This window comes from Falco biarmicus, chromosome 4 (assembly GCF_023638135.1).
Source record: "Falco biarmicus isolate bFalBia1 chromosome 4, bFalBia1.pri, whole genome shotgun sequence".
Taxonomy (NCBI): Eukaryota; Metazoa; Chordata; class Aves; order Falconiformes; family Falconidae; genus Falco; species Falco biarmicus.
In genome coordinates, this window is record NC_079291.1 from 84,576,804 (window position 1) to 84,598,307 (window position 21,504).

A 21,504-nucleotide genomic window follows, 5' to 3' on the forward strand; every position below is an offset into this window, starting at 1 on the left:
CTAATTGTAAGGAGTGACAGAACAGAGAAGTTTTATTGCTGCAGTTCCCTGAATTATGTTGAGCAGCAGCTGCGTCAGCAGATTTCAATTACCATACTACTGCTCCAGTCCCTTGGTGTCATTCTTGCTGGCATCGGAGTTAACTATTGATTTTTTTTATTATTATTATTTATTTATAGAAGCATTTTGTGTTATTTGGCTGCAGAGGTGTATCTTCCTGTTTGGAAAAAACAGAGCTTGCAATAAAGAAATTTCTTTGCCAGGAAATAATACTAAAGCCATTTAGAAAACCCTACGTATATGAGGACTAGATGAGACGATTGTACTGCCTTTTCCTTATGTGTCCCTGAAAATACGGTGTGTTTTATCTGGGTAGGTTTGTAGCCCCGATGCCTATACTTGCACTGGTATAAAATGCTCAGAGACTGGGCAGGGAGAGGCTTAGGGCTGGGGAAGGAAGCCTCGCTTTTCCAATGAGAGTGATAAATTATTTACTGCTGGGGTTTTAACTCTTATTTTTGTTCTGTGTCTTTCCTGCTTACTGTCTTCTGTTTGGGAAAATAAAAGTTTGCCTTATGAACACACAATATGAAATTGTGGTGTTGCAGGCACACTTTACTGGTAAATACCTTTTCCAAAGGTTAGGTAGGGAAGGCAGGATGACTTGAAAATTTTCCCTTCTTAAAAATGTTAAATACAACCTGAAGGCCGAGGGAGTAAACTCTTTTGGGAACTCTGCTTTGCTTTTGGAGCTGGTATCACAGTGCAGGGGCCGAGCAGGTAGAGAGGTCAGCCTGCTCGGGAAGGGACTCAGCTTTAGGATCTGACCCCGGATGCTGGAATCGGCAGCAGCAGCAGTGGGAACCCAGGAAGATGAAAGTATGAGAGCTGTAGCAGCAGCACCTGGATAGAAATGGAGAGAGTGAAGGAAGGAGCTGCACCTTAACCTGGGAAAACACAGACCCTTAGTAATAGGTTTTTTTGGGGAGGATGGGGTTGTTTGTTTTTTTTAAAGTGGGACCTGGCTGGTTTATATTTATTAAAAAAAAAAAAAAAAAGAGCATGGATTTCTGTAGGCAGTTCTGTCCTCTTCTGTGCGGATTTACCTCCCCAGCTGTGTGTCACTGCTCAGCAGTGGTGTTTCACATCATGGTTTTGCTGACTGAATAATTTGTCTGTGCGCTCTCTGATACGCTTCTGGCAAAATCACCTGGGGGGGGCAATTGCAGTCGCTCCTGTAGCCAGCTCATCAGATTTCGACTGAAGCAGATTAAGAAGCAGCTGCAGGAGCTGGTCCAGGACCAGATCTCTGGGCAGCGACACCCTGCAGGAGCACTGATGGGCAGCTGGCATTGGGGATAGGCGGATGGAGTGGTACCTTCAGTTCTGCAAGCAGCTGTGCTGGATAAAGTTGTTTCTAAAGCCTTGTGCTGTAATAGCTATACTGTGTAAGGCCGATACTGGCATGAGGCTGCTATCCTGCTTGTAAATTTTTCCTTAAGGTAGGAGTGCGTGCAGCCGTTGGATGCGGCGCGTTACCATGGCTTGGCTCAGTGGCTGGCCAACAGCTGGCCTCTAGTATTCTCATCTTCAGTCTTTGTCCTGGTTTTGGGGGGCGTATAATTTGTGAACAATTATGAAAAATTGCTGATTTCTTGCAAATGTAGGATTCTTCCCTACTTCCCCCCACCCCTGGCTATTTCAATAAAACCCAGTGGTATCAGCAAGGCATTTTTGAGTGTTGTTTGTGTCCACCTTCCTCAGCCTCCTTCCCCTGCCTTTCTTTGGCTAATCCATCACAAAATGATGGAATTTCAAGGGAGAAAACTGAGGTGCTCAGTTCTGAGACCACTTCTTCAGTAGCCTGTGATAAAATTATGTCTCTGTGTTTTATTATTAGGCCATCAGAATTAAATGGTTTTAATTTATTTGACTAATTGCACTCATTTAAGTTTTTAATAATTAAATGCACTGAGGCTGTGTAACTTGTTAACAGTCATGTCCTTCTCTTTGCTTTGAGCAGTTTTACTCTGGGCACCGATCTCCTCACATTCCATATAGGTTATTGCACCTGGTATGGACTCATGCACGGCATTTAGCAGGGTACGAGCAACAAGATGCACACGAGTTCCTCATTGCTGCATTAGATGTGCTACACAGACACTGCAAAGGTAAGGCTTGTACCGAGTCTTCAGCCAACAAGGAATATTGGATCAAAAGGAGGTAGAACAATCCCTGTAGTGTCTTTCAATAAACAGTCTTAGCAAATTCCTTTTAACATGTTTGGTAGACTTAAAGGAAAAGATTTATAAATAAATAAACAATTCCAACTGTCAAAAATTACCTGGAGTTAGAAGCAGACAAGCCTGTACCTTGGTTTGAATCACCTTCTTCTTGTATTGGTTATGAGTCACTGTCTTTTCTTTTAAATTGCTGTTTTAATTCTATTTATACTTGAGGTAGTTAGAACTCTTACTCAGTGTGTCATGGGACCAATGAATATAACATAGGGGAGGCTATGGCTGTTCTAAAATATTATCCTACTGTATTTATGATGCCAAATTACTTACAGAAATGTGAATAAAAAAATTAGTATTTGTTTTTGGTATCTTGTTTTGTTAATCTCTCTATAAAAATACATAATTGTACAATACAGTAAAAATATTCAGTGGCATGTGCTTAGAGATGAAGTGTCTTAAGTCTTGAACTGATTTGGTGGTAATATATGAAATTACGTATTTCACGTTAGTTAGCTGAACAAAATTTGAACTGAAAATTTCCCAATCTGCCAACATTTGACCTAGCTTGATTCACTTACTTAAGCACAGAAATTTTTATTATTCTTGTAAGGGAAAAACAGTAGGGTTAATAGCAAAACAAACAAACAAAAATCCTTAGTGACTGAAAATAAGCTTTAAAGCACTGAACTTTCCTCTGTTGCTCTTAGAAGCAGCACTTAGAGGTTAGTGTTTTGGCTTATTAGAGGGCTATCAAAGGGAAAGCTGCTACTGCTTCTTTGAAACATTTCGAAGTCTTGCTTTTATCTTTGAGATAGTCTTACGTGGCAGCTGATGGGCTTGTTCAGACTCATCATAGGTGTCCTCCAAAAGAGTCTTCTCCAAAAAGAGTACTTCTAAGGACAGGAGTACATAGAACTTCTTCTGTAATTATTAGTATCTGTTGTTTGACAATCACCAACTGAAATTCAGTAAGCCTAATTAAACTAGTGTTGAAGTACTGTAAGGAACAGCTGACCCAAATACTGACTTCTCACCTAACACCAAATACAGTCAGCTGCAAACAGAAATACTTCTTGGTTCTGTTAAAGTTTCTGGCCATTGATCCAACAAATCTGGAAGCTTTTTCGTCATCTTTGATATAAAATGATGTTTGTAATTCTTATATACTTCCTGATTAGTTCATGAAGTAGTAGTGTTCTCAGAATTGTAAAGGAAAAACTTGCAACAATAAAGGTCCCTGTGCTCTTTCCAAACTGATAAAGGATCTGAAAAGACATTTTTAAAGTGTGATTTGGCGTTAAATGAAGAATCTATCTGATGTATCTCCTGAAATTACCAGCACAATCAAGCTTTCTCAGCAGTTTCTTTACTTTTGGTTCTGTTTGGCCTCTCCATCCCGAATGAAAATGAAACTGTGATCTGTCCTAAAACTGAAAAAATGATATGTCAGACATTCTTTGTTGGAAAGAGTGTATGCATGCGGACGTATTCTTTTACTACTTCTTGGATGTCACAAATGTGTTAAAAACACTTGACTTCTGAATTGTTACTGAGTTTCATAAGGGTTTTAGCCAGCTTGAATTGAATTAGGGAGTTTTGCACCTTTTAACACTGAGTTTTTTTGGATTGTGGGAAAGGTACCATTTACATTCAGTACAAGGACAATTCAGTTATTTGATGGATATCCTGAAGTTAGAGCCTACTTGCATGGGCGTAACTAAGCTGTTAGTGCTGCTAGTGGGAGGGCATTAGCACTAGATCCTTGACATCTGTGTACTCAGGTTCTTAAATTTCTGTTTCTGAAGAAATTGAAGGACTTTTATTTAATGATGGTAAATAATCTATACCACATCAAGGTAGTTTAAAAGAAGTGGTTGAGCAGTTGTGTGGGAACCAAACAAGTTAATCTAAACCAGAATTTCAAGTATGGTCATGATAAACCACTTCTGGAATGAACTAGTTTGCTACGTAATGAGAACATTTTCCCACTTGTATATGCACACAGGCACACACACAAATGTGAAGTATACATATGTAAAAATATTACTACTAATAGTGAGAATTAAGTCCTAAAGCTACAATAAATAATGACTCCCCTGCCAATACTAAATAATTTACCGAATCAAAAAAACTTTTAAAGTTTCCAGTCAGTATTAATCAAGTTCTAAGATTAACACATAGTGAAGTAAAATAAAGTCATGGGGAAAATTTTGTCCCAAAGCCCCAGCTTTTGGACATTACTTGTGATCACAAAGGCTTCAGACACAAAAGTAAATCAAAGTGTTCCTCATGCTAAGAACTGTATAAATATCCAGTGATACTTGTTTGGCTGACGTTGATCACTTACTCCTTTTCCATTCCATTTATTCAGCTTCTTAAGAGGTGTCCTAATGCAAGTCAGAGAGAGCTGTGAATGCTTGTTGTTGATGTCTGCCACTGTGTAAATTAGGAAAAATACATGATTTTGATGTGCATTTAAAGATAAGTTTTATAAAACTGCATCCTACAAAGTATAAAATTAACTGCTCTGAGATGATAATATAGGCTGGCTGGCACAGGTAGTTGTTCGTTTTGGTTTGTTTGGTGGGGTTTTTTAATGCTGGTTGAATATATACTTCGTTTTAGTGGCAACTGTAAAGTTTTGGAAGCCCGGGATCCCTGTGTGACCACCCATGTAAATCCCGTCTTGGTGGGTGATGGCTCTCCTTGTGTTGGCAGCGTTGTGCTGCGCTGTAGCATCTGTGCAGGGCATGTTCTGAACACTTACCAGGGCTCCTCTGTGCTCTGGAGGAATACAAAATGTTTCTGAATAAAAGGGATCAGGTCTTGTCATGCCTGTGCATCACTGGTTTCCATTCCAACAGCTGGAGAAAGATGGTCTAACTGGAAAGCAGTATTCCGGTGGAGGGGAAAAAAAAAAAGCTATGCTATTCTTTACTCCTCTTTCTCTACCAGTCACCCAAAGTGTGCACAAGGTCTCTCCTTAGATGCATACTCCAACTGGAAAAGCAAGAGCTTTCTTGAATCTGAATTTTTTCCAACGTTGCTGCTATAAATGACATTTGAGGTTGTACCTGCATTTTGTGCTGTTCCACTCTCTGTTGCTGGTATGGCAGCACTCAGGAGTTCTGCAATGTCATCCTACATTGGTATTTGTGGTCCTTCTCACCACAAAAGCTTCCAAATGAGATTCAGAACTTACTCTACATTGGACAGTAGCTTCTTTATGAGAGTAACGCTGTTAGCAGCCTTGCTGTGCAGGTAGTGGCCACCTTTGTACCGAAGTCTGACCACTTCACCTGGACTTTGGCATGTATTGCCTTTGATCTTTAAAATGCACAACAACTTTGATTTTCAGTCTCTCGACTATGTTTGGTTTGTAGAAGATGCTGAAAATGATCAGACATTGATCTGTTGCTTCTTGCATGTTTTCTTAGACTCTCTGTGGAGAACAAGTACCAACTATACTCCACTCTGCATGTGGGATCCTTCAGGAGTTTCAGGGCCCTTCATTTGTTAGAGGAATGTAAATAATGGGTATTTCTGCTCAGTCTGTAAAGCATTGGGTCAGCTTTTAGTCGACATGTCGGATACATCTTAATTATCAGTGCTCTGAAAGAAATTCCGGGTTCTAATTCTGCAAACTGCCCTGACAGTCAGGTTCCAATTATCCGAACACTTTGTAGTTTACTAACTTTGTCTCCGACACATTCAAACGTGGAGAAACTTAGACCAGAATTGTTACTTTCTTGTATGGACCAAGACCGCAGTTCCAAAGTTAGTGTTCAGACCAGGGAAATCACTGGCCATGGGGGGGAGGGTGTGTTATTTATTGCAATAGCAACAACTGTCAGGCAACAGAGTGTGGCAGAGATGGGCATTTGTACACAAAGGTTCAAAAAAACAAGATAAAAAAATTGAAGTAATCCTGTATTTTTTTTATCACAAACTTTATTCAGCCAATGTTATTCAGTTGTCTATCAAAAAAACCAGTAGTACTTTAAAGCTGATTATTCCTCATTTATCTGGTTTTCGTGAAGCACTTTGTGTTCATCTTTAAGGAGGACTGCTACAAAGCAAACGTGAAGCCTGGTGCTAGGTATCGTGACAGAGAAAGAATGCCGTGCTGAGATTTGGGAGTAAAACACTACCCTGCTCTATGAATTCTGCATGATGTTCTTAGGAACCGTTAAAGCATATGCTTTTGAAACATGTCATCTGCTATGATCCATAGAAATTTATGTGTACACTACTCTGCCATAAAGAATAACAAGCCACATGCTCAGGACACTGGGGGACACAGTAGAGCAGAAAAGTTAACATTAATGTCTTGTTTTGATAAATGCCCTTTTAAAAATCTGGCATTTTTAAAATCTGTTTTTTCTAATTTAAAATACACAATGGAAGGCAAAACTTACTTATATTTATTTAAAAACCAAAAGCAATGTTAAAAAATTAATCTATAGCTGTTCTTACAGTTGCTATGTATGATTTACCTTTAGTAGTATATTAAATACCTATATATTTGAACAAAAGTTCTAACAAGCTTAGTTATTGCACAGGCACAGTAGTGACTTCTGGGTTTTTTAAAAGAAGAGTTGCATTTAATTTGAATCCAAACTTTTAAACTCAATTTTCTGCCATTCTCGTAATTACAGTGGTGTATACATTGATGTATTTCAGGTTTGGGTTTAGTCTTGTGCTGTCCAATGTCTTACAAAGAAGCTGCTGATTTTCCTAGTAGGAATTATGACCAGCTTTATAAACAAAAAATGTATGAAACTAAAACCTACTTTGTAAGACAGAAATGTTGAAGGGAACCTTAACTTGAGTACAACAATCTAGCAGCTTCTAGTTCTCAGCTGCATAATATACCACCTCTCAGCATCTGTTACATATTGACAAGTGTGAGTAGGTGGTAATCTTTTTTTTCTTTTTTTTTTTTTTTTCCTCCTCTCCAACCAAATGTCATGGGAAATAATGTTGAGTGGGTAATGCCCTTCTGTTTTTGCTGGAAACAAGCTTGCAGGATATTCTTTTGAGACCCTCTCGTCACTGATCCTAATTGACTTGTATAATTGAAAAGGGAGTATTGGTTCTCTCCTGCCGGCAGAAATGGCTGCCTGTTAAAGGTGTCCAGCAGGGATGGTACCCATGGTCCAGGGAAAACCTCTAGATGCTGTTTCTCTGCTTCTGCCCCCTCGAAACAAAACAGAGGGAGATAATGTTTCAAATGGTGAGATTACAGGGATGTGGCAGTTGCATGTTGCTTCTTGAAAACTGAGTGTTTTTAAAAAAGATAAAAAACATTAAATTCGTCTTTGAAAATCCGCACGTAGTCTTTAGAGCTTATAAGTGATCTTTCTCTAAAGGTGAAGAATGTCTTGTACCATCTCCATACTGTATGCTCCATTCATTAGCTTAGCATAATCAAGACCTTATAATAAATTCAGCAAGATTTAGCTGAAATTCCCGTCAAGGAATGCCTGAGACTGGGTCTGATAACCCCCAACTTGAACCTCACACATTTGAAATCTAATTTTAGAGCATTTTGTTCAAGAGCCATTTTAAGGAACCAATATGCTTTTCTTGACAATTCAAACAAAAGTTTCTGAAGAGGCAGCTGAATGAGAGCTTTTCTGCAGCATTTAGGATCTAATTAACTGAAGTGGCCCATTGCAGCTTAGTGTAGGTGTCGCCTCTGTGCGCTTTTCCAGTGTCAGGTGGAACCTTTGTCAGTTTATATAATATTTTTCAACAAACTTCTAAAGCTTCATTGGAAAAAAAATACAATTATTCCTTCCTTCTGCAAGAAGACTCTAGGTAGAGCACCTTAGACACAAGAAAAGTTGCAGGTTTTCACCCTGTGCTTTTAGTTTCTTCAGGTGGTTTTTTTTTTGTTTTTTTTTAATCTACTTGACCAGAAATTAATTGGTTTTGAAGAATAGCTGGGATTTGAGGAGTCAACATCTTAGTATTCCAGTTTCAGAAATTAAATACTTCCTAGGAAGTTACAGATGCTAGGAAACCTGGCAAAACTTAACTCTGCCCTAGCCATTTCTGCTGTAGGAGATTGGAAGGTATCTTAACAGGTACTTTATAAAATAATGAGCTGGTGCTGTGAAGTTGTTTGTGTGTGCATCTCTGTACAAAGGAAAACCAATTGCATCTGTCCTACCCAAGGAAAATATGGAGAAAAGTCTTGGAAATCAAAGAAAAAGTGTGTCACTCCTAGTTCACCTACGAGGAATGGAAGTAGGCTTCAAAGGCAAGAACTGTGCCAAGGAATTTTTGGTTATTTAATGCTCTGGTTAGTCTAAGAAAGCTGAATTAGCCTAATCTTAGCACTCAATAAAAATTAATTGCTGTGCTCCTGAGACCTGCAGTGACAGTTTATAATCCCTAAAAGATGGGAATGTGTTCATTGTCTCACTTGGGAATTGAGAGGATTGCCGTGTCTCTGAAGAAGCTGGAGGAAGACACGGCGCTTCCTGCTTCAGATAAGGACATCTCTTATTTTCTCACTGGTGCAAACAGAAGGTACACCTATTTATGTTGGAAGGACAGCAGGCTGGAGATTAATGGGTCTGCACAAACCTCCTGCCCTCACTGTACTCTCAGAAGTTGCCTGGGATAGAATTAAAAAAGTTGCATTTGTTGACATTTCTCCTTTGTTGATGTGGGAAAATAATGTGCTGTTGAATGCTCTGCCGAAGCAGAACCCAGTGCTTCTGTGGTAAAGGGATGACGGTTTGTTTAGATACAAATGTTGCATGGTGCTAAGTGAAGTTTAAATATTCATTTTTATGAACCACGTTGGCAACTCCTTCCTCTTAGGAACTGATACCAGATAGCACAAAGCAAACCTCTGTAAAGGGAGGTAGGGGTTTGGCTAACTGCTTAAAGCTTCACCTCTATGGGAGTTAACTGCCTCTAGTCACCCTCTGATTATGTTTTATATTTTTCTAGAAGTTCTCTTCTTGTGTCCTTGGGTCTTCTTCAATGCATAACATTTTCAGGGTTCTATATTGTCTATGTGAACTTGCAGTGTGTTTATAAGTTTGTGTTACAAAGAGTTACTGGAGACACAGTCCGAGAGAAACCACTGTGCCCTCAGAGGATTTTTGACTTCTGAGTCTGTGTTTGCATCCCTACAGGTGATGATAATGGGAAGAAGGCCAACAACCCCAACCACTGTAACTGCATCATAGACCAAATCTTCACAGGCGGACTGCAGTCTGATGTTACCTGTCAAGTCTGCCAGTAAGTTTTTTCTGGTTCTGAACTCTTGATTTGTATCTGCACACCCTCCAGTGCAACGATGTGCTGAATCTTTTCTTTCTTGAATACCAGTAAAATACCAGCAAAATTCCAGTGAGACAAGAACTGTTGAAATAACAGTATCAGCTAAATGCAATCTGTAGCCAGTGAACTATCACATATTAAGACATACCAAAAAAGCTACCTGGAAAGTACCACAGGCTTAGGGACATAAAGGTTTTACTGGTCTGTGAAAGGTTGTTCTTCCCCAGGTTCATGGGTAAAAGACTTCCAAGATCCCTTTGGGTTTGAAAGTATGTAGTTGCCACTACAGTTGAAGAAAATTCTGATACGCAACCGTATTTTCCCACAGTTAGGAGCCTCACATACCACCAGGAGAGGCTTCAAAGCGGCTGATATCTAATGTAATTTCGGGTACCAGCAAAAGAATGTTTTACAAGAGCAAGGAAAAATGCATTCGTTCTTCTACTCTGTGTACTGGAGCAAGTTGACTTCTATTTCAAGATGTTTGGTGTTGCCATAGTGCTGAAGTCAGGGTTCTTGGTTTTTGTTCCATCATGCATTCTTTATAATTACGCACGCTGTCCTGCAGATGGACTGTTGTGCTGTGCTTGTTTGAATCTGCTTTTATTCTCAGCTTCCTGGAGAGATTTGCGGGAGATTTACTGTAAGGAAAACATATGAAACTTTGTTCTTTCCCTGGTAGAGCCAGAGAATCCTTACATGATATAATGAAAAGCTTGATATGTTATGACACAATATTAGCATTGATGAAACTTCAACAAAAGGAGTTTTCTTTTGAAAATTGACAACTTTTGCATAAAGGAAGCTGGAAAAAAGGCAGAACGTTGTAGGCTTAATGAGCTTGCAGAGTGAAAGACACTAGTTGTAGAGGAAGAGAGGACTCAAAAAAATCAGCATAATGAGTACAAACAGAGAATGCTTCCAAATTAGGACCTTAGACCCCGAAGTTCTGGAGTTCTCTTAAAAATTTAAATGTTGGAAGGAAAGATTTGAGTCAATACAAGTTAAAATTTTTAGTTGCTTTTTCCGTAGTCTAGCTGTTGGCTTGTCTTCAGCTGTCTTGTAGAGAAATCTGATCAGGAACATACGCTGCTTCTTGATGCAATTATTCTTTGGCTTCTCAAATTCCAAATGCCGTCGGAGATGCTAATATGAACTGCAAAGCTTCATTCAGTGCACTACTGTATAGCAAAAGTATCTGGCACTCTACTGAAGTAGCCATAAGCACCATCTTCCCTGTCTTGACCAGCGAGCCATGCTTCTAAACTAGTTGGATTGCATGTAGCTATCATAGGTGTTATGTACTGGTTTGTGCTGGTCAGTAGTCCGACCAGTACCTCTATCTCTGAGTAACCCTGCTTGTTCAGTGAACAAACTTCAGTGAGTGGGAGAACATACTAAATGCATATATTTTGCATTAAGTACATCACATACGTTTCCTAAAACATATGGCTTTTAAATATTCCGAAAAAGAGTCAGTTTTGGGAGAACCCTCTGGAGCAACTGTTTTTTCTGTCGTCTTTGAGTGCCCTCTAGGGGTGATGTAGATCCCACGGTTCTTCAAAGTGTCTGGTGTGCACCCTAAAGGGAGAGAGACTGTTAATTTTACTTCCTTTAAACGTGTATTAAACTCTTTTTCTTTTTCGTAGTGGCGTTTCCACAACGATAGACCCGTTTTGGGACATCAGTTTGGATTTGCCAGGTTCTTCCACCCCGTTCTGGCCACTGAGTCCGGGGAGTGATGGCAGTGTCGTAAATGGGGAAAGCCATGTATCAGGCACCACCACTCTCACAGACTGCTTGCGAAGGTATGAAATGAGACAAATAAAATTTTGGTGGGGTAAAAAGATTTTGGCTTCGTTCTGTTCTCCAGGTGACACTGAACAGTGGGAGTAAGTGATGCTTTGTCGTGGCATGATCCCGAAACAGCATTTTTATACTTTTTTTTTTGCGTAAGAGAAAGTGAGAAGGCAAAGAAGGCTCAGAGCAACAGTAAGCCTAACCATAAGCAATCAAAACCAGTTGCCATGCAATGCAAAAAGAAAACAAATTTTACATTGGCTGCTGCCCGGCAGTGTGGTTCTAAATGATCCAAACCACTAGCGTCCATTTCTGTGTTCTTGGTTATGTCAGCTAAGCAAGCACATAAAGACCTCACAATGCATTTAATATTTATCTAATTTATAACACCAAGCATGAATCTGATTTTGCTCTAAGCAGAACTGAGGGTCAGCTACTGCCAGCTCTGTTGTGGGGATGGCATTAAGAATTAAAGGAGTGGAGCTTTCAAAAAGAAAAAATAATTCTGAGCAGGACACTTGGGCATCTCGGAAACAGGTAATGAGGGAACGTTATGGCTTCATATACAGTTAACTTGGATTTTTTAGCAGACCTGAAAGTCATTCTCTTGTGGTAAATGCAGATACTTGTCAAAGATATTTGTCTGAGGAAGAAGTTACTTGTAGCCTGGAGCAAAGCTAATCCTCCTGAAATAAAAAATCCATAGCCTCTGATATCTGTTTTCTAACCCTCTTGATACTTTTAAGATCAGTATTTTTAAGAAAACAAGGGAATTGGTACAAATGAGAAATTGCTGATGCAAGAATGCATCAAGAGGCAAAACTGATCGAATTCTGGCAATTTTCTTCGACATGGGGATTAGTAGAATCAGAGAGAGATGATGATGGGGAAGAAAAAACATCCAGGTTCAAAGATACTCTGAAAGAGTATGGATTTTGGAAAGAAGTTGAACACTAATGGATAAAGAGTATGGGTCTAGGTTTTTACCCAAAAGTTAGCAAACAGGTTGGATATTAGATTCAGACAAGGAGAGTATGTGGTTTCATGTCAACCAGTGTGGCCATGCAGCTTGAAGCTGGCTTGGAAAAGGAGGGATTGAGCAGGAATATGACAAAACCCAGAAAGGTGTAGGCACTCCTAAACAACAGGAACAACAAAGATAGAAGTGATTTTTTTACAGACTTAAGAAAAAAAATCAAAAAGCAGAAAACAGTACATAGGCTAGGAAAAGGAAATAGTGTTAAACAGGAGGGGAGACCAAGAGGCTGTGATGATCACTTAACGCTAGAGGCCACATAAACAGAAGGGTAAGGTTGGTGGCAAGCTGATACCATGTTGCCCTCACATGCTGAGTGTGTGTGTTAATGTAAAATGTTCAATTATATTTCAGAGTATTTCATCTCAAAAATCCTAGTTGTAGAGCAGCTTCTGGAGAGATGATCATTTGTCCTGTGGAAGGCTAAGCTTGGAGAAGACTTAGCAGTCCACCCCCCTAGCCTTCTTGGTGCCGACGGTCTCTGAAAGAGAGCCACGTTTTGCTTTAATCTGTTGTGAGAACGCAGAGGCAGTATATTTTCTCTTAAGCAGTTCCCTATTCTGTAATAGCCTCTCCCTATAGCTCCCTTGAGTAGTTCAGTCTGAAAATTTTAAAAGAGATTTCCTAGTTGTCAACACTTGGGTTTTCTTGGAAGATACTGTGTTTTGAAAAGAACTTTGTGTTTACAGCCCTTTCCATCTCAGAGCTTTGATCCTAGCCCTGGAGGGCTACAAGGTGGAAGAGTGTCCTGCAGACAGCATGCAGCTGAGCACAGAAGTTGTGTCATCTTGCTTCAGAACTTCCACATCAATGTTTTTGGTTTTGAAAACAAAAGATCTTTGCTTTCTGCATGAAAAGTAGCTGTCCTGTTGTAGGGGATGAACAAACATTTAGCTCCTTTCTCAGACACTGATGCGTTTCAGCGCAATGTTCCCAAGAAGAGTGATGATAAATGTCAGATTTGGATATCTGACCCGTAGCACTTTATGTTATTGCAGGCGTTGGGTTTTTTCAAAATGACACTTAAAAGCCATGAGCTCTGTCTCTTGTGGGTCCAGTGACCCAGAAGTAAATGAAATGTTTTCAGCATGTGTGGAAAAGCATCTGATTGTTTTGTGCATCCCTTTTGCTTTTTAATGTTTCTTTCAGGTTTACAAGGCCAGAACATCTAGGAAGCAGTGCCAAAATCAAATGTAGTGGTTGCCATAGCTACCAGGAATCCACCAAACAACTCACTATGAAGAAGTTACCCATTGTGGCCTGTTTTCATCTCAAAGTAAGTTCACAGGGGGCAGTCAGAGCAGAGGAAGTGCATTCCTCTCTGAGAGGATGAGCTAAATTCCTGGACATATCTTCTGGCTTTCGCTGAACTAATCTTTTATGATATGAAATTAATATAAAGAACAGCTTGCATGCCCAGCTAGATTTTCTATTAAGATAGTATTATGTTATCTATAATGCAGCTTTGCAGTATGTCTGTGGAAACCTAAAAACCCAGAATCTAGAAACGTAGTGGAAGGCTAGTACAATACCTGAACGAGCATAGAAACCAATCTCCAATAACACTTACCATCCATGGTAAAAATTTTTACCCGACACTTCTACTGGAAGAGTGCCACAGAGGAGCTCTGCGTTGAAGGAAAAGCATTAAAAAGTTACTAGTTGCAGTGGAGAAGGCTTCTTCTGTCTTCCCAATGGTAATGTAATTTCCAGCCTTTCCAATCCAGATTATGTCAGGTGCAATGATGAGAGGTGATGTCATAGTTGGTGCCCTCAGATATTTAGTCCTGTACAATTTATAGCTTAAACATAGTGTGTGACTGGTGCGAAGTAGGCAGCTATCGCAGAAGGTGAAGGTCATTCTGTGTCAAGAGGCAAAAGGGTCCTCGAAAAGTGATGCCACAGGCCTCTATAGAAGCAGCCACCGTAGTAATTTAACTGCATCTTCGATCTGCTTGAGCTTTTCAGATGCAGACCTCTAAGGTCTTGAGTGTCTCCTGGGACAGAATGATAGTCCTGTCATTTCTAGGCAGCAACTGATGGTCACTGGCCTCAGCTTTTACTATGACCAGTGTTTCAAGAAACTGCTTATCTGACGATGATACTAGTGTCACATAAGCTAAATGAAGGAAAATGGCATATTACCTATGGCCATGATGACTGGAAACAGATTTTAAACCTGCAGCCTATGTGCTGTGTACAAATTAAGGCTTGTGGTGCTTCTCTTTCCACTTCTGGAATGGTGAACTGAAAGAACACATGCTCCAGCCTTTTGCTCCAGAGACTTTGTTCAGTTGTTCAATTCTGGTGGACCGTTTCTAGGCTTTGAACTTCAGTAAAACACCTGGGTGACTTCAATAGTGTTGGAATTAGACCTTTATCTTGTAGCTGTCATGGCAAAGTGCGTGCCGAACGTTGCTGTAGCATGTAAGCAGGTTTTTTGGCTTATTTTCCAGTAGTCTTCTAACCTAGGCCAGTACGTTCATAGTGGAAAATCTATTAATCCATGTAACTATAGTGTCATGGTCTCACTGAGCAAGTCACGGACTGTTTTCTAGCAATGATTGTAGCTTGGAATTGTTAAATTACATAGCAACTCCATGTCTAGCATAGCAGCAATTTAAGTTTTCAAATTCTGGCTTGTACAGAAGCTTGTTAATGAAATGCAGAGATCTTGACACGAAAACAGAATGCCACAGGAAGGTCTGTATTCATGAGAAAAGATTGATTCTGTTTTCTACTGGAAAAGGTGCTACAGGTGGAAAGAATTCCATCTCTTGTAATCATAGGTCTTTTCAGACTGTTTAGGACAATCATACCTTCAGATGCTCACCCCCATATACACCAGCAATTCTTCAGTTGCATCTGGAGTATTAACCAAGATGATATGCAGTGTTACATGCCAAAGAAAGTAGCCTGGCTGGAATAGATAGTAGCATGGTTCCTTTGTTCTGCTTTGGCTGTTTGCGGTCCTCCTGAAGAGTATTCTTGCATGACTGACCTGAGGTTTCAGGAGTGCTTGGATGGCTGCTTGGCCTTTGCGGGGAGTTTTGGGGGTGCTGGGTGCTTGGTTTTTTTTGTTGGCAAGACAATACCTAGGTGATTCCGCTCTTTGAGGAAGGCGATGTGAATGTGCTCAGTCCCTTCCCTTCACTCAGTTCAGTATTTGTGTTACCCAGAATGATCGAAGATTTTTTTGAAAATAAATTACTTTCCCTAAGTGATTGTGTTGTCCTGTCCATGCAAAATGCAAATTTCATTTCATGTGTTAACGCAAGAAAGAAACACAAAAGATAAGAATTGCAGAAGTCTTAGCTTTTCATGTCTGGATCTGTTGCTAGGGAATTGTTATGGCACCACAATTGGAAAATAATTAACTTGAAGTGTAAATAGAGCAGAATTTCTGAGAAATGGGGAGAGAAGCTGCCTTTAAATAGAAACTCATTCATCTCTTTCTGGTATTTGTTCCTGTTTCCATTTAATGTTCGATTGAGAAGATGAGGAGAGGATGGTGGGTACTGCAGGCTCCTTTTGGCGAAGGGACAAGGCTTTTTTATTATCATATTCCATTTTTGCCTTAATTTGAATTGGTATTCCTGTGTAGGCTTGACTCCTGTCACTTGAGATGATTGGATGGGTGGATTAAGCGTGTGAATCTGATGCCAAGTTTCCATTGTCACCAGTTCTGTGGCTGGTGTAGGCAGCAGCCGTACATTTGAATAGTGCGTCGCACAAACACTGGTTTGGGTAAAGGCTGTGCGTGCTCTCTCTGTTTAATATATTTTTTTCTTAATGTCAGATGGGAATAAGTTTCTATGTATAGATATTAAAGACTCTAATTAATACTGTATTCTGCCCCCAGCCCCCGTTGGTAGAAGTGAGTTACCACTTCGATGGGGGTTCCCAGCCTAAATAGTTGGTAGAAAAAAATCTGCGGATGTCCCTCGATACTGACTGCTAATATGCTTTAATGTTACTGTTCCTAAGCGTAGGACATTTATACAAGACAGAAAAGTTAGCCTTTCTCTAAAGAAAAAACAATTCTTCCATTTTGTCTCCAGCGGTTTGAACACTCAGCCAAACTGAGGCGAAAGATCACTACGTATGTCTCGTTTCCGCTGGAGCTGGACATGACACCATTCATGGCTTCCAGGTGTGTACCAACAAAATCCCCCAAAGACCTGGCCAGAACTGTTTACCGGTTCATACATGTGCATCATGAAACATGGAACATCCTTGAATCAAGGTTATAGAACAGTATGTATAATGATATTTCTGCTGTGAGCTTCTCCTTGAAACGTACATCTTTTCAAAACCTAATTTTTAGATAAATTTTTAAGTTTTGTGTGCCAGAAAAAGCTTTATATTTCAACATTTCTATTTATTTTTTTTTATTAATGTGTGTTATGTTTCTGGTTGCATGTTAAATGTATAGACTCGGATCCATCTTGCCTTCAGATCTCCGCTTTGGTCCCATCCCCTGAGTGCTCACCTACCAGTATCTTGTGTGATTAGGCAGACTAGACATAACCTAATGCCTAACCTAGTCGTTCTGAAGTTATAAAACTCCTTCCTCTTCATTCCTGCACACACGCAAAGCCCGGGGGCTTTTGTTTTTATAGGTTCAACTTCTATTTAGAGAATGCTGCAAGAAGAAAAAGCATAGTCCAGATTAAAATAGGTATTTCTAATTTATATTTAAACAGTAAGACTTCTCCCACATCCCAGGTTTGTAAGAGGTGTGACATTTGTATAACTATACCTTTACGAAAGGAATTTGATCAGCTCACGTAACAAGTATTTGTCAGGTATTCCATTCAAATATAAAAAAGGATATTCAGATTTAATTTATACCTGAAGCAATGCAGAAAGCCCCAAAACATGGCATCTCTCAAAACATGGCATCTCTTCACACAGGGGGCTCTATTTGATGCTGAAATTTTACTACCAATTTCAAGCTTGCCACCCCCCTGCCCTGAAGAAAAGTAGATGCTTCTGCTAGGAGAGAAAGGAGGGCCCCAAAGCTCTGTCAAATAGTGATGTATCAAGAATATATGGCTTATTCCAGTATATTCTGGAGATTTTGAGACTTCTGTGTTCCTCTGTGCTGAATTCTCCCTGGATAGAGCAGGCTCTGCTGATGAAAGGTATCAAGCATAATGGAATATAGACGGGATAATCAGCAGGCATAACTCAGTAATCTGAATTTCATCGGCTATGAAATCAACAGCATAATCCTGTTGCTACTGTCAAAACACAAAATGAATTTACAAGTCAGAGCCAGGATGATTGACCCATCACAGGATAAAGGATTGATGTAATTAGGTATTTTTCCAGTTTTAAAATACAAATCTTTTCTTAACCTGTTTTTAGGCTTTTTGGATAGGACATTTGACGTAAACAAATCTGTATTTGCAGCACTGAAGCCTTGACCAGGAGGAAAAACGGTGTCTCTTATGTAGCATTGCTGCAAGAACAAATAAAGCATCTTTAGCATCCTAATCAGCAGCGCTTCTCTGCTGCTAAGCAGCATTGTGCTTTTGAATAAGGATCTGGATTTGGCAAACAGGCTGTGTCAGTTAAAACCTATTTCCTCGGTTTGGGAAGCCACTGCTTTAAGTGACTGGATTTTTGTGTGTATGTGTGTTGCAGTAAAGAGAGCAGAATGAACGGGCAGTACCAGCAGCCGACGGATAGTCTAAACAATGATAATAAGTAAGTGGTACATTCTGTGACTCCTATTGTGAAAGGTAGTTGGCTTCTAGGAGGAGATGCTCCACTGTGTATGCTGCGGTGCAAAGGGCATTACCCAATCTGACAGCACAGCGAGTCTGAACTGTTGCAAAAGAAAGCTTCGTTCACTGCAGTTGCCTACCCTTTTGTGGCTTTGTGGCAGCTGACTGTCAGATCTGAAGGTGATAACCCCAGCAATTGGTCCATGAGGAAAATTAAAAGCGATGGGTATTTCCTTTTAAATAATCCTAATTCTATTGCAGTAGCGAAGGGAGTTCCAGAGGACGGAAAAAGTTTATAGAACACTGACACTCAAAAGTCCCAAGTAGATGTCCCCAGCAATTCTGGATTCTCTTGGGCAGGTATTCATTCCAGTCGGCATAAATGATGGGCTGATATGGGACTTGCTCAAGGGTGTAAAGGGAGTGTAAATGAAACCAACATCCATAGCTTTGTGGGAATACAGGTGGTCACACAAACCTTACTTTTTTTTAAAAATGAGTTTACAAGTTAAAAAAACCTTGTTCATGTGCTGATGTGTATTTAAATTCTTCAGGGCACTTCATTTGGCACTAAAAGTTTCATTAAGAAACTGGAATCACACAATAAACAGATTTTAAAACTAGCTAACCAGGTCTCAGTGCAGTTGTCGTAGGAGCAGATACCAGGCAGGTGTTACGTGTGGCCCATAGCAATTTATTGATGAGATTTATGGTGTTTAAAGTGTTAGCAAAGCAAACAGCTGATCAGTGTTGAGGTTTGCAATGACTTAAGTTGGAGAAGTTGTTAACAATGAAGAGGATTAATGAGAGCAGAGGCACCTGAGCTGCTTAGTAGCTGGATGCCGGTAAGCAGCTGGGGCAATCCTAGAGTCTTCCATGAGGACCAAGGAGTGGTGTCCGTCCTGGTTGGATTGCAGGACTCCACTAGCAAGAGGGTGACTTTATAAATCAGTGGCTCTGTAAACAGTCGGCTGAATAGGCGCCTTGTTGTGGCACTACTGTGTCAAAAGAGCTCCATGGATTTTGAATGTAAGTAGGACATATCAAGTGAGATTAGAGAGATTATTTTACCATTGTGCAGCTGTGTTTGTATCCCAGTTTGGGGATAGCATTTTAAGAAAGAGTTAGTGGAGAACATTTGAAAAAGAGCCACAAGTATATTTAAGACTGGAAACAAAATCTTAGGTTAGAACAAAAGAGCCAAGGACTTCAGTCTTCTTTTTAAGAAAAGAAAAGGGGAAAAAAGTTAAGAGCAACTTGATTAGCTTATCGGTACACCTTTCTTTGGAACAGAGATGTGTCTGCTAGTCTTCAGGCTAGCAGGCAAATGTGCACCAGCATCTGAAAGCTGGAAGTCGAGGCTGAGTATGTTCAGTATTTCAAAATAGGTACAGATTTTCCAGACTAAGGACAACTAAACAGTACAGCAATTTATCACTAGAAAGAGTGAAGATTAGCTATAATTAAGACTACCTCCTTCCCCATCCCTCAAATGCCTTTTTCTGTTTCACTGGAGTAACTTATTCAGGGAAATAGAATGTCAGACTAGATAGTCAGTGGTCCTCTTCAGGAATGCAGCAATATTGATCTATTTTAGAAGAAAAATCTTTGCTAGCCAGTATTGGTAAAGCTGATGGGTGTCATCAGACTGCAGTGCTGCAGTAATAGCAAAACAGAAAAAGGAAAATGTGGTTCTTTTCCCTGGGCAAGGATGCCCTCTTCCCGGTTAATGTTGAGAGCTGGTGGTTTATTGCTATACGTGTTTATGAACACAGGCTTCTGTCTAAAATGTCTGTTGTTTTTCTGCTTTTGATCCACTTATTAACTCTTCTCTGTACCAGGTATTCCTTGTTTGCAGTAGTTAATCACCAGGGAACCTTGGAGAGTGGGCACTATACCAGCTTCATCCGGCAGCACAAGGACCAGTGGTTCAAGTGTGATGATGCCATTATCACCAAGGCTAGCATTAAGGATGTGCTAGACAGTGAAGGGTAAGTTGTGAACTGGAAAAGGGAAAGGAAGGGAAACTTTGACCTTTATTGGGTTTTCCTACCTTTCAGTTAAAAGACCCTTTCATCATAGAGAAGGCTTAATATTTCTCTCTTTGACTATCTAATGCCTCTGTGTATATATCAGTGCTTCAGAATGTTGTGTTACTATCCGGGATTTGTTGAAGGAAGAAGAGGGAGAGGGGAAGGACAAGGGACATCACTTGACTCTGCAGTGTCTGTAGCTGGTGCTCATTTCCAAATTCTTGCTTGCTAATGGAAGGGATTCTGAAAACCAAAGGGGTATGATCATCCAGTGGAGGAGCAGTATTTACCTCCGTGACGCAATCCAGGCTGTCTGCAAAACCTTTGGATTACCGTGAGAGTAAAAGATTTGAAGAAAAGCCATTAAGAAAATACTGTGAACCAGAGTGGTAAGGTTTTATGGGAGGCAAAAGTAGAACAGGAGCTGGTTTTTAGCTCCTGGCTTTAAACTGATTTCAGAGTGACGTTACAGCTTCAGGTATTTGCATAGACAAGTACTGGGTGTGCAGAGCAGTAGCTTGCAAGGGAAGCATCTCTGTGTTCTCATCTGAGGGATGCATTGGGCACTGATACGTGTTTTGAGAGTAAGGTCACTGGTAATCTGAAGTCTTCATGTTTTGCATTTTCAACTGTGGGCTTGGTACTGGAAAGATAAGCCTTTATTGTTGTTGTTTTAAATTTTCCTGACATTTCCATGGATTGCTGTAGGCACAGATGCTCAATTTGTAATTTTTGTAACAGATTTTTCCCCTTTTTTCATTTCTTGAACTTCAACCAGGAAGTAAAAAAAAATCTGTCCTGTAATAGCCGAATTTTAGTGTTAAATGATACGACAAGGTGACTTCTGCTTTGAGGTCAACAGAAAAATGAATTTGTGTTTCTTCAGTGACAAGTGGCTAGCTCTGGCCCTGGGACAGGGTATGTCTGTGGAAGAAACTGCCATGGGCAAGGAGGAGAGGATACACTTTGCAACTGGTGCCCATCCCTGTCATTAAAGGCTGGTCTGAGCTCCGATCCACTTTCCCTGGTTCAGATAAAAGCTGACACTAAGTAGATCTGCATTGTGTAGGGGAAGCTCCATAGGGCGTGAGATGGAAAGATAGTAATTGGAAAGTCTCAAAAGTGCTTTGAAGCGCTCTAAGGAGAGTCATGCAGTGAGTGTGTCGGGGTGTGTGGCGTGGCAAGAGTCCGCAGGCATGAGTCTGCTTCCCCTGACATATAGCTGCTTGAGGGCTGGGCTCTGTTATGTAGCAGCACACATAAGGTAATTAAGGACAGGAAGAATTTCATCCTATTAAAACACCAGATTTGAGTACAGATTGAGACATTAGATATTTGATTGGGACACATGGGCC

At 40.2% G+C, this 21,504-nt stretch overlaps 1 protein-coding gene across 3 annotated transcripts in view; it reads left to right on the forward strand.

The window, feature by feature from the left end:
• USP22 (ubiquitin specific peptidase 22) overlaps window positions 1-21,504 on the forward strand; it is a 110,960-nt gene that overhangs the window by 88,364 nt on the left and 1,092 nt on the right. For all 3 annotated transcript variants that reach the window (XM_056334055.1, XM_056334054.1, XM_056334053.1), the window contains 7 exons: window positions 2,024-2,171; window positions 9,398-9,503; window positions 11,195-11,353; window positions 13,531-13,657; window positions 16,443-16,534; window positions 18,034-18,096; window positions 19,958-20,107. In XM_056334055.1, coding sequence (XP_056190030.1) covers window positions 2,024-2,171; window positions 9,398-9,503; window positions 11,195-11,353; window positions 13,531-13,657; window positions 16,443-16,534; window positions 18,034-18,096; window positions 19,958-20,107 — 845 coding nt within the window. The remainder of the gene's footprint in view (window positions 1-2,023; window positions 2,172-9,397; window positions 9,504-11,194; window positions 11,354-13,530; window positions 13,658-16,442; window positions 16,535-18,033; window positions 18,097-19,957; window positions 20,108-21,504) is intronic.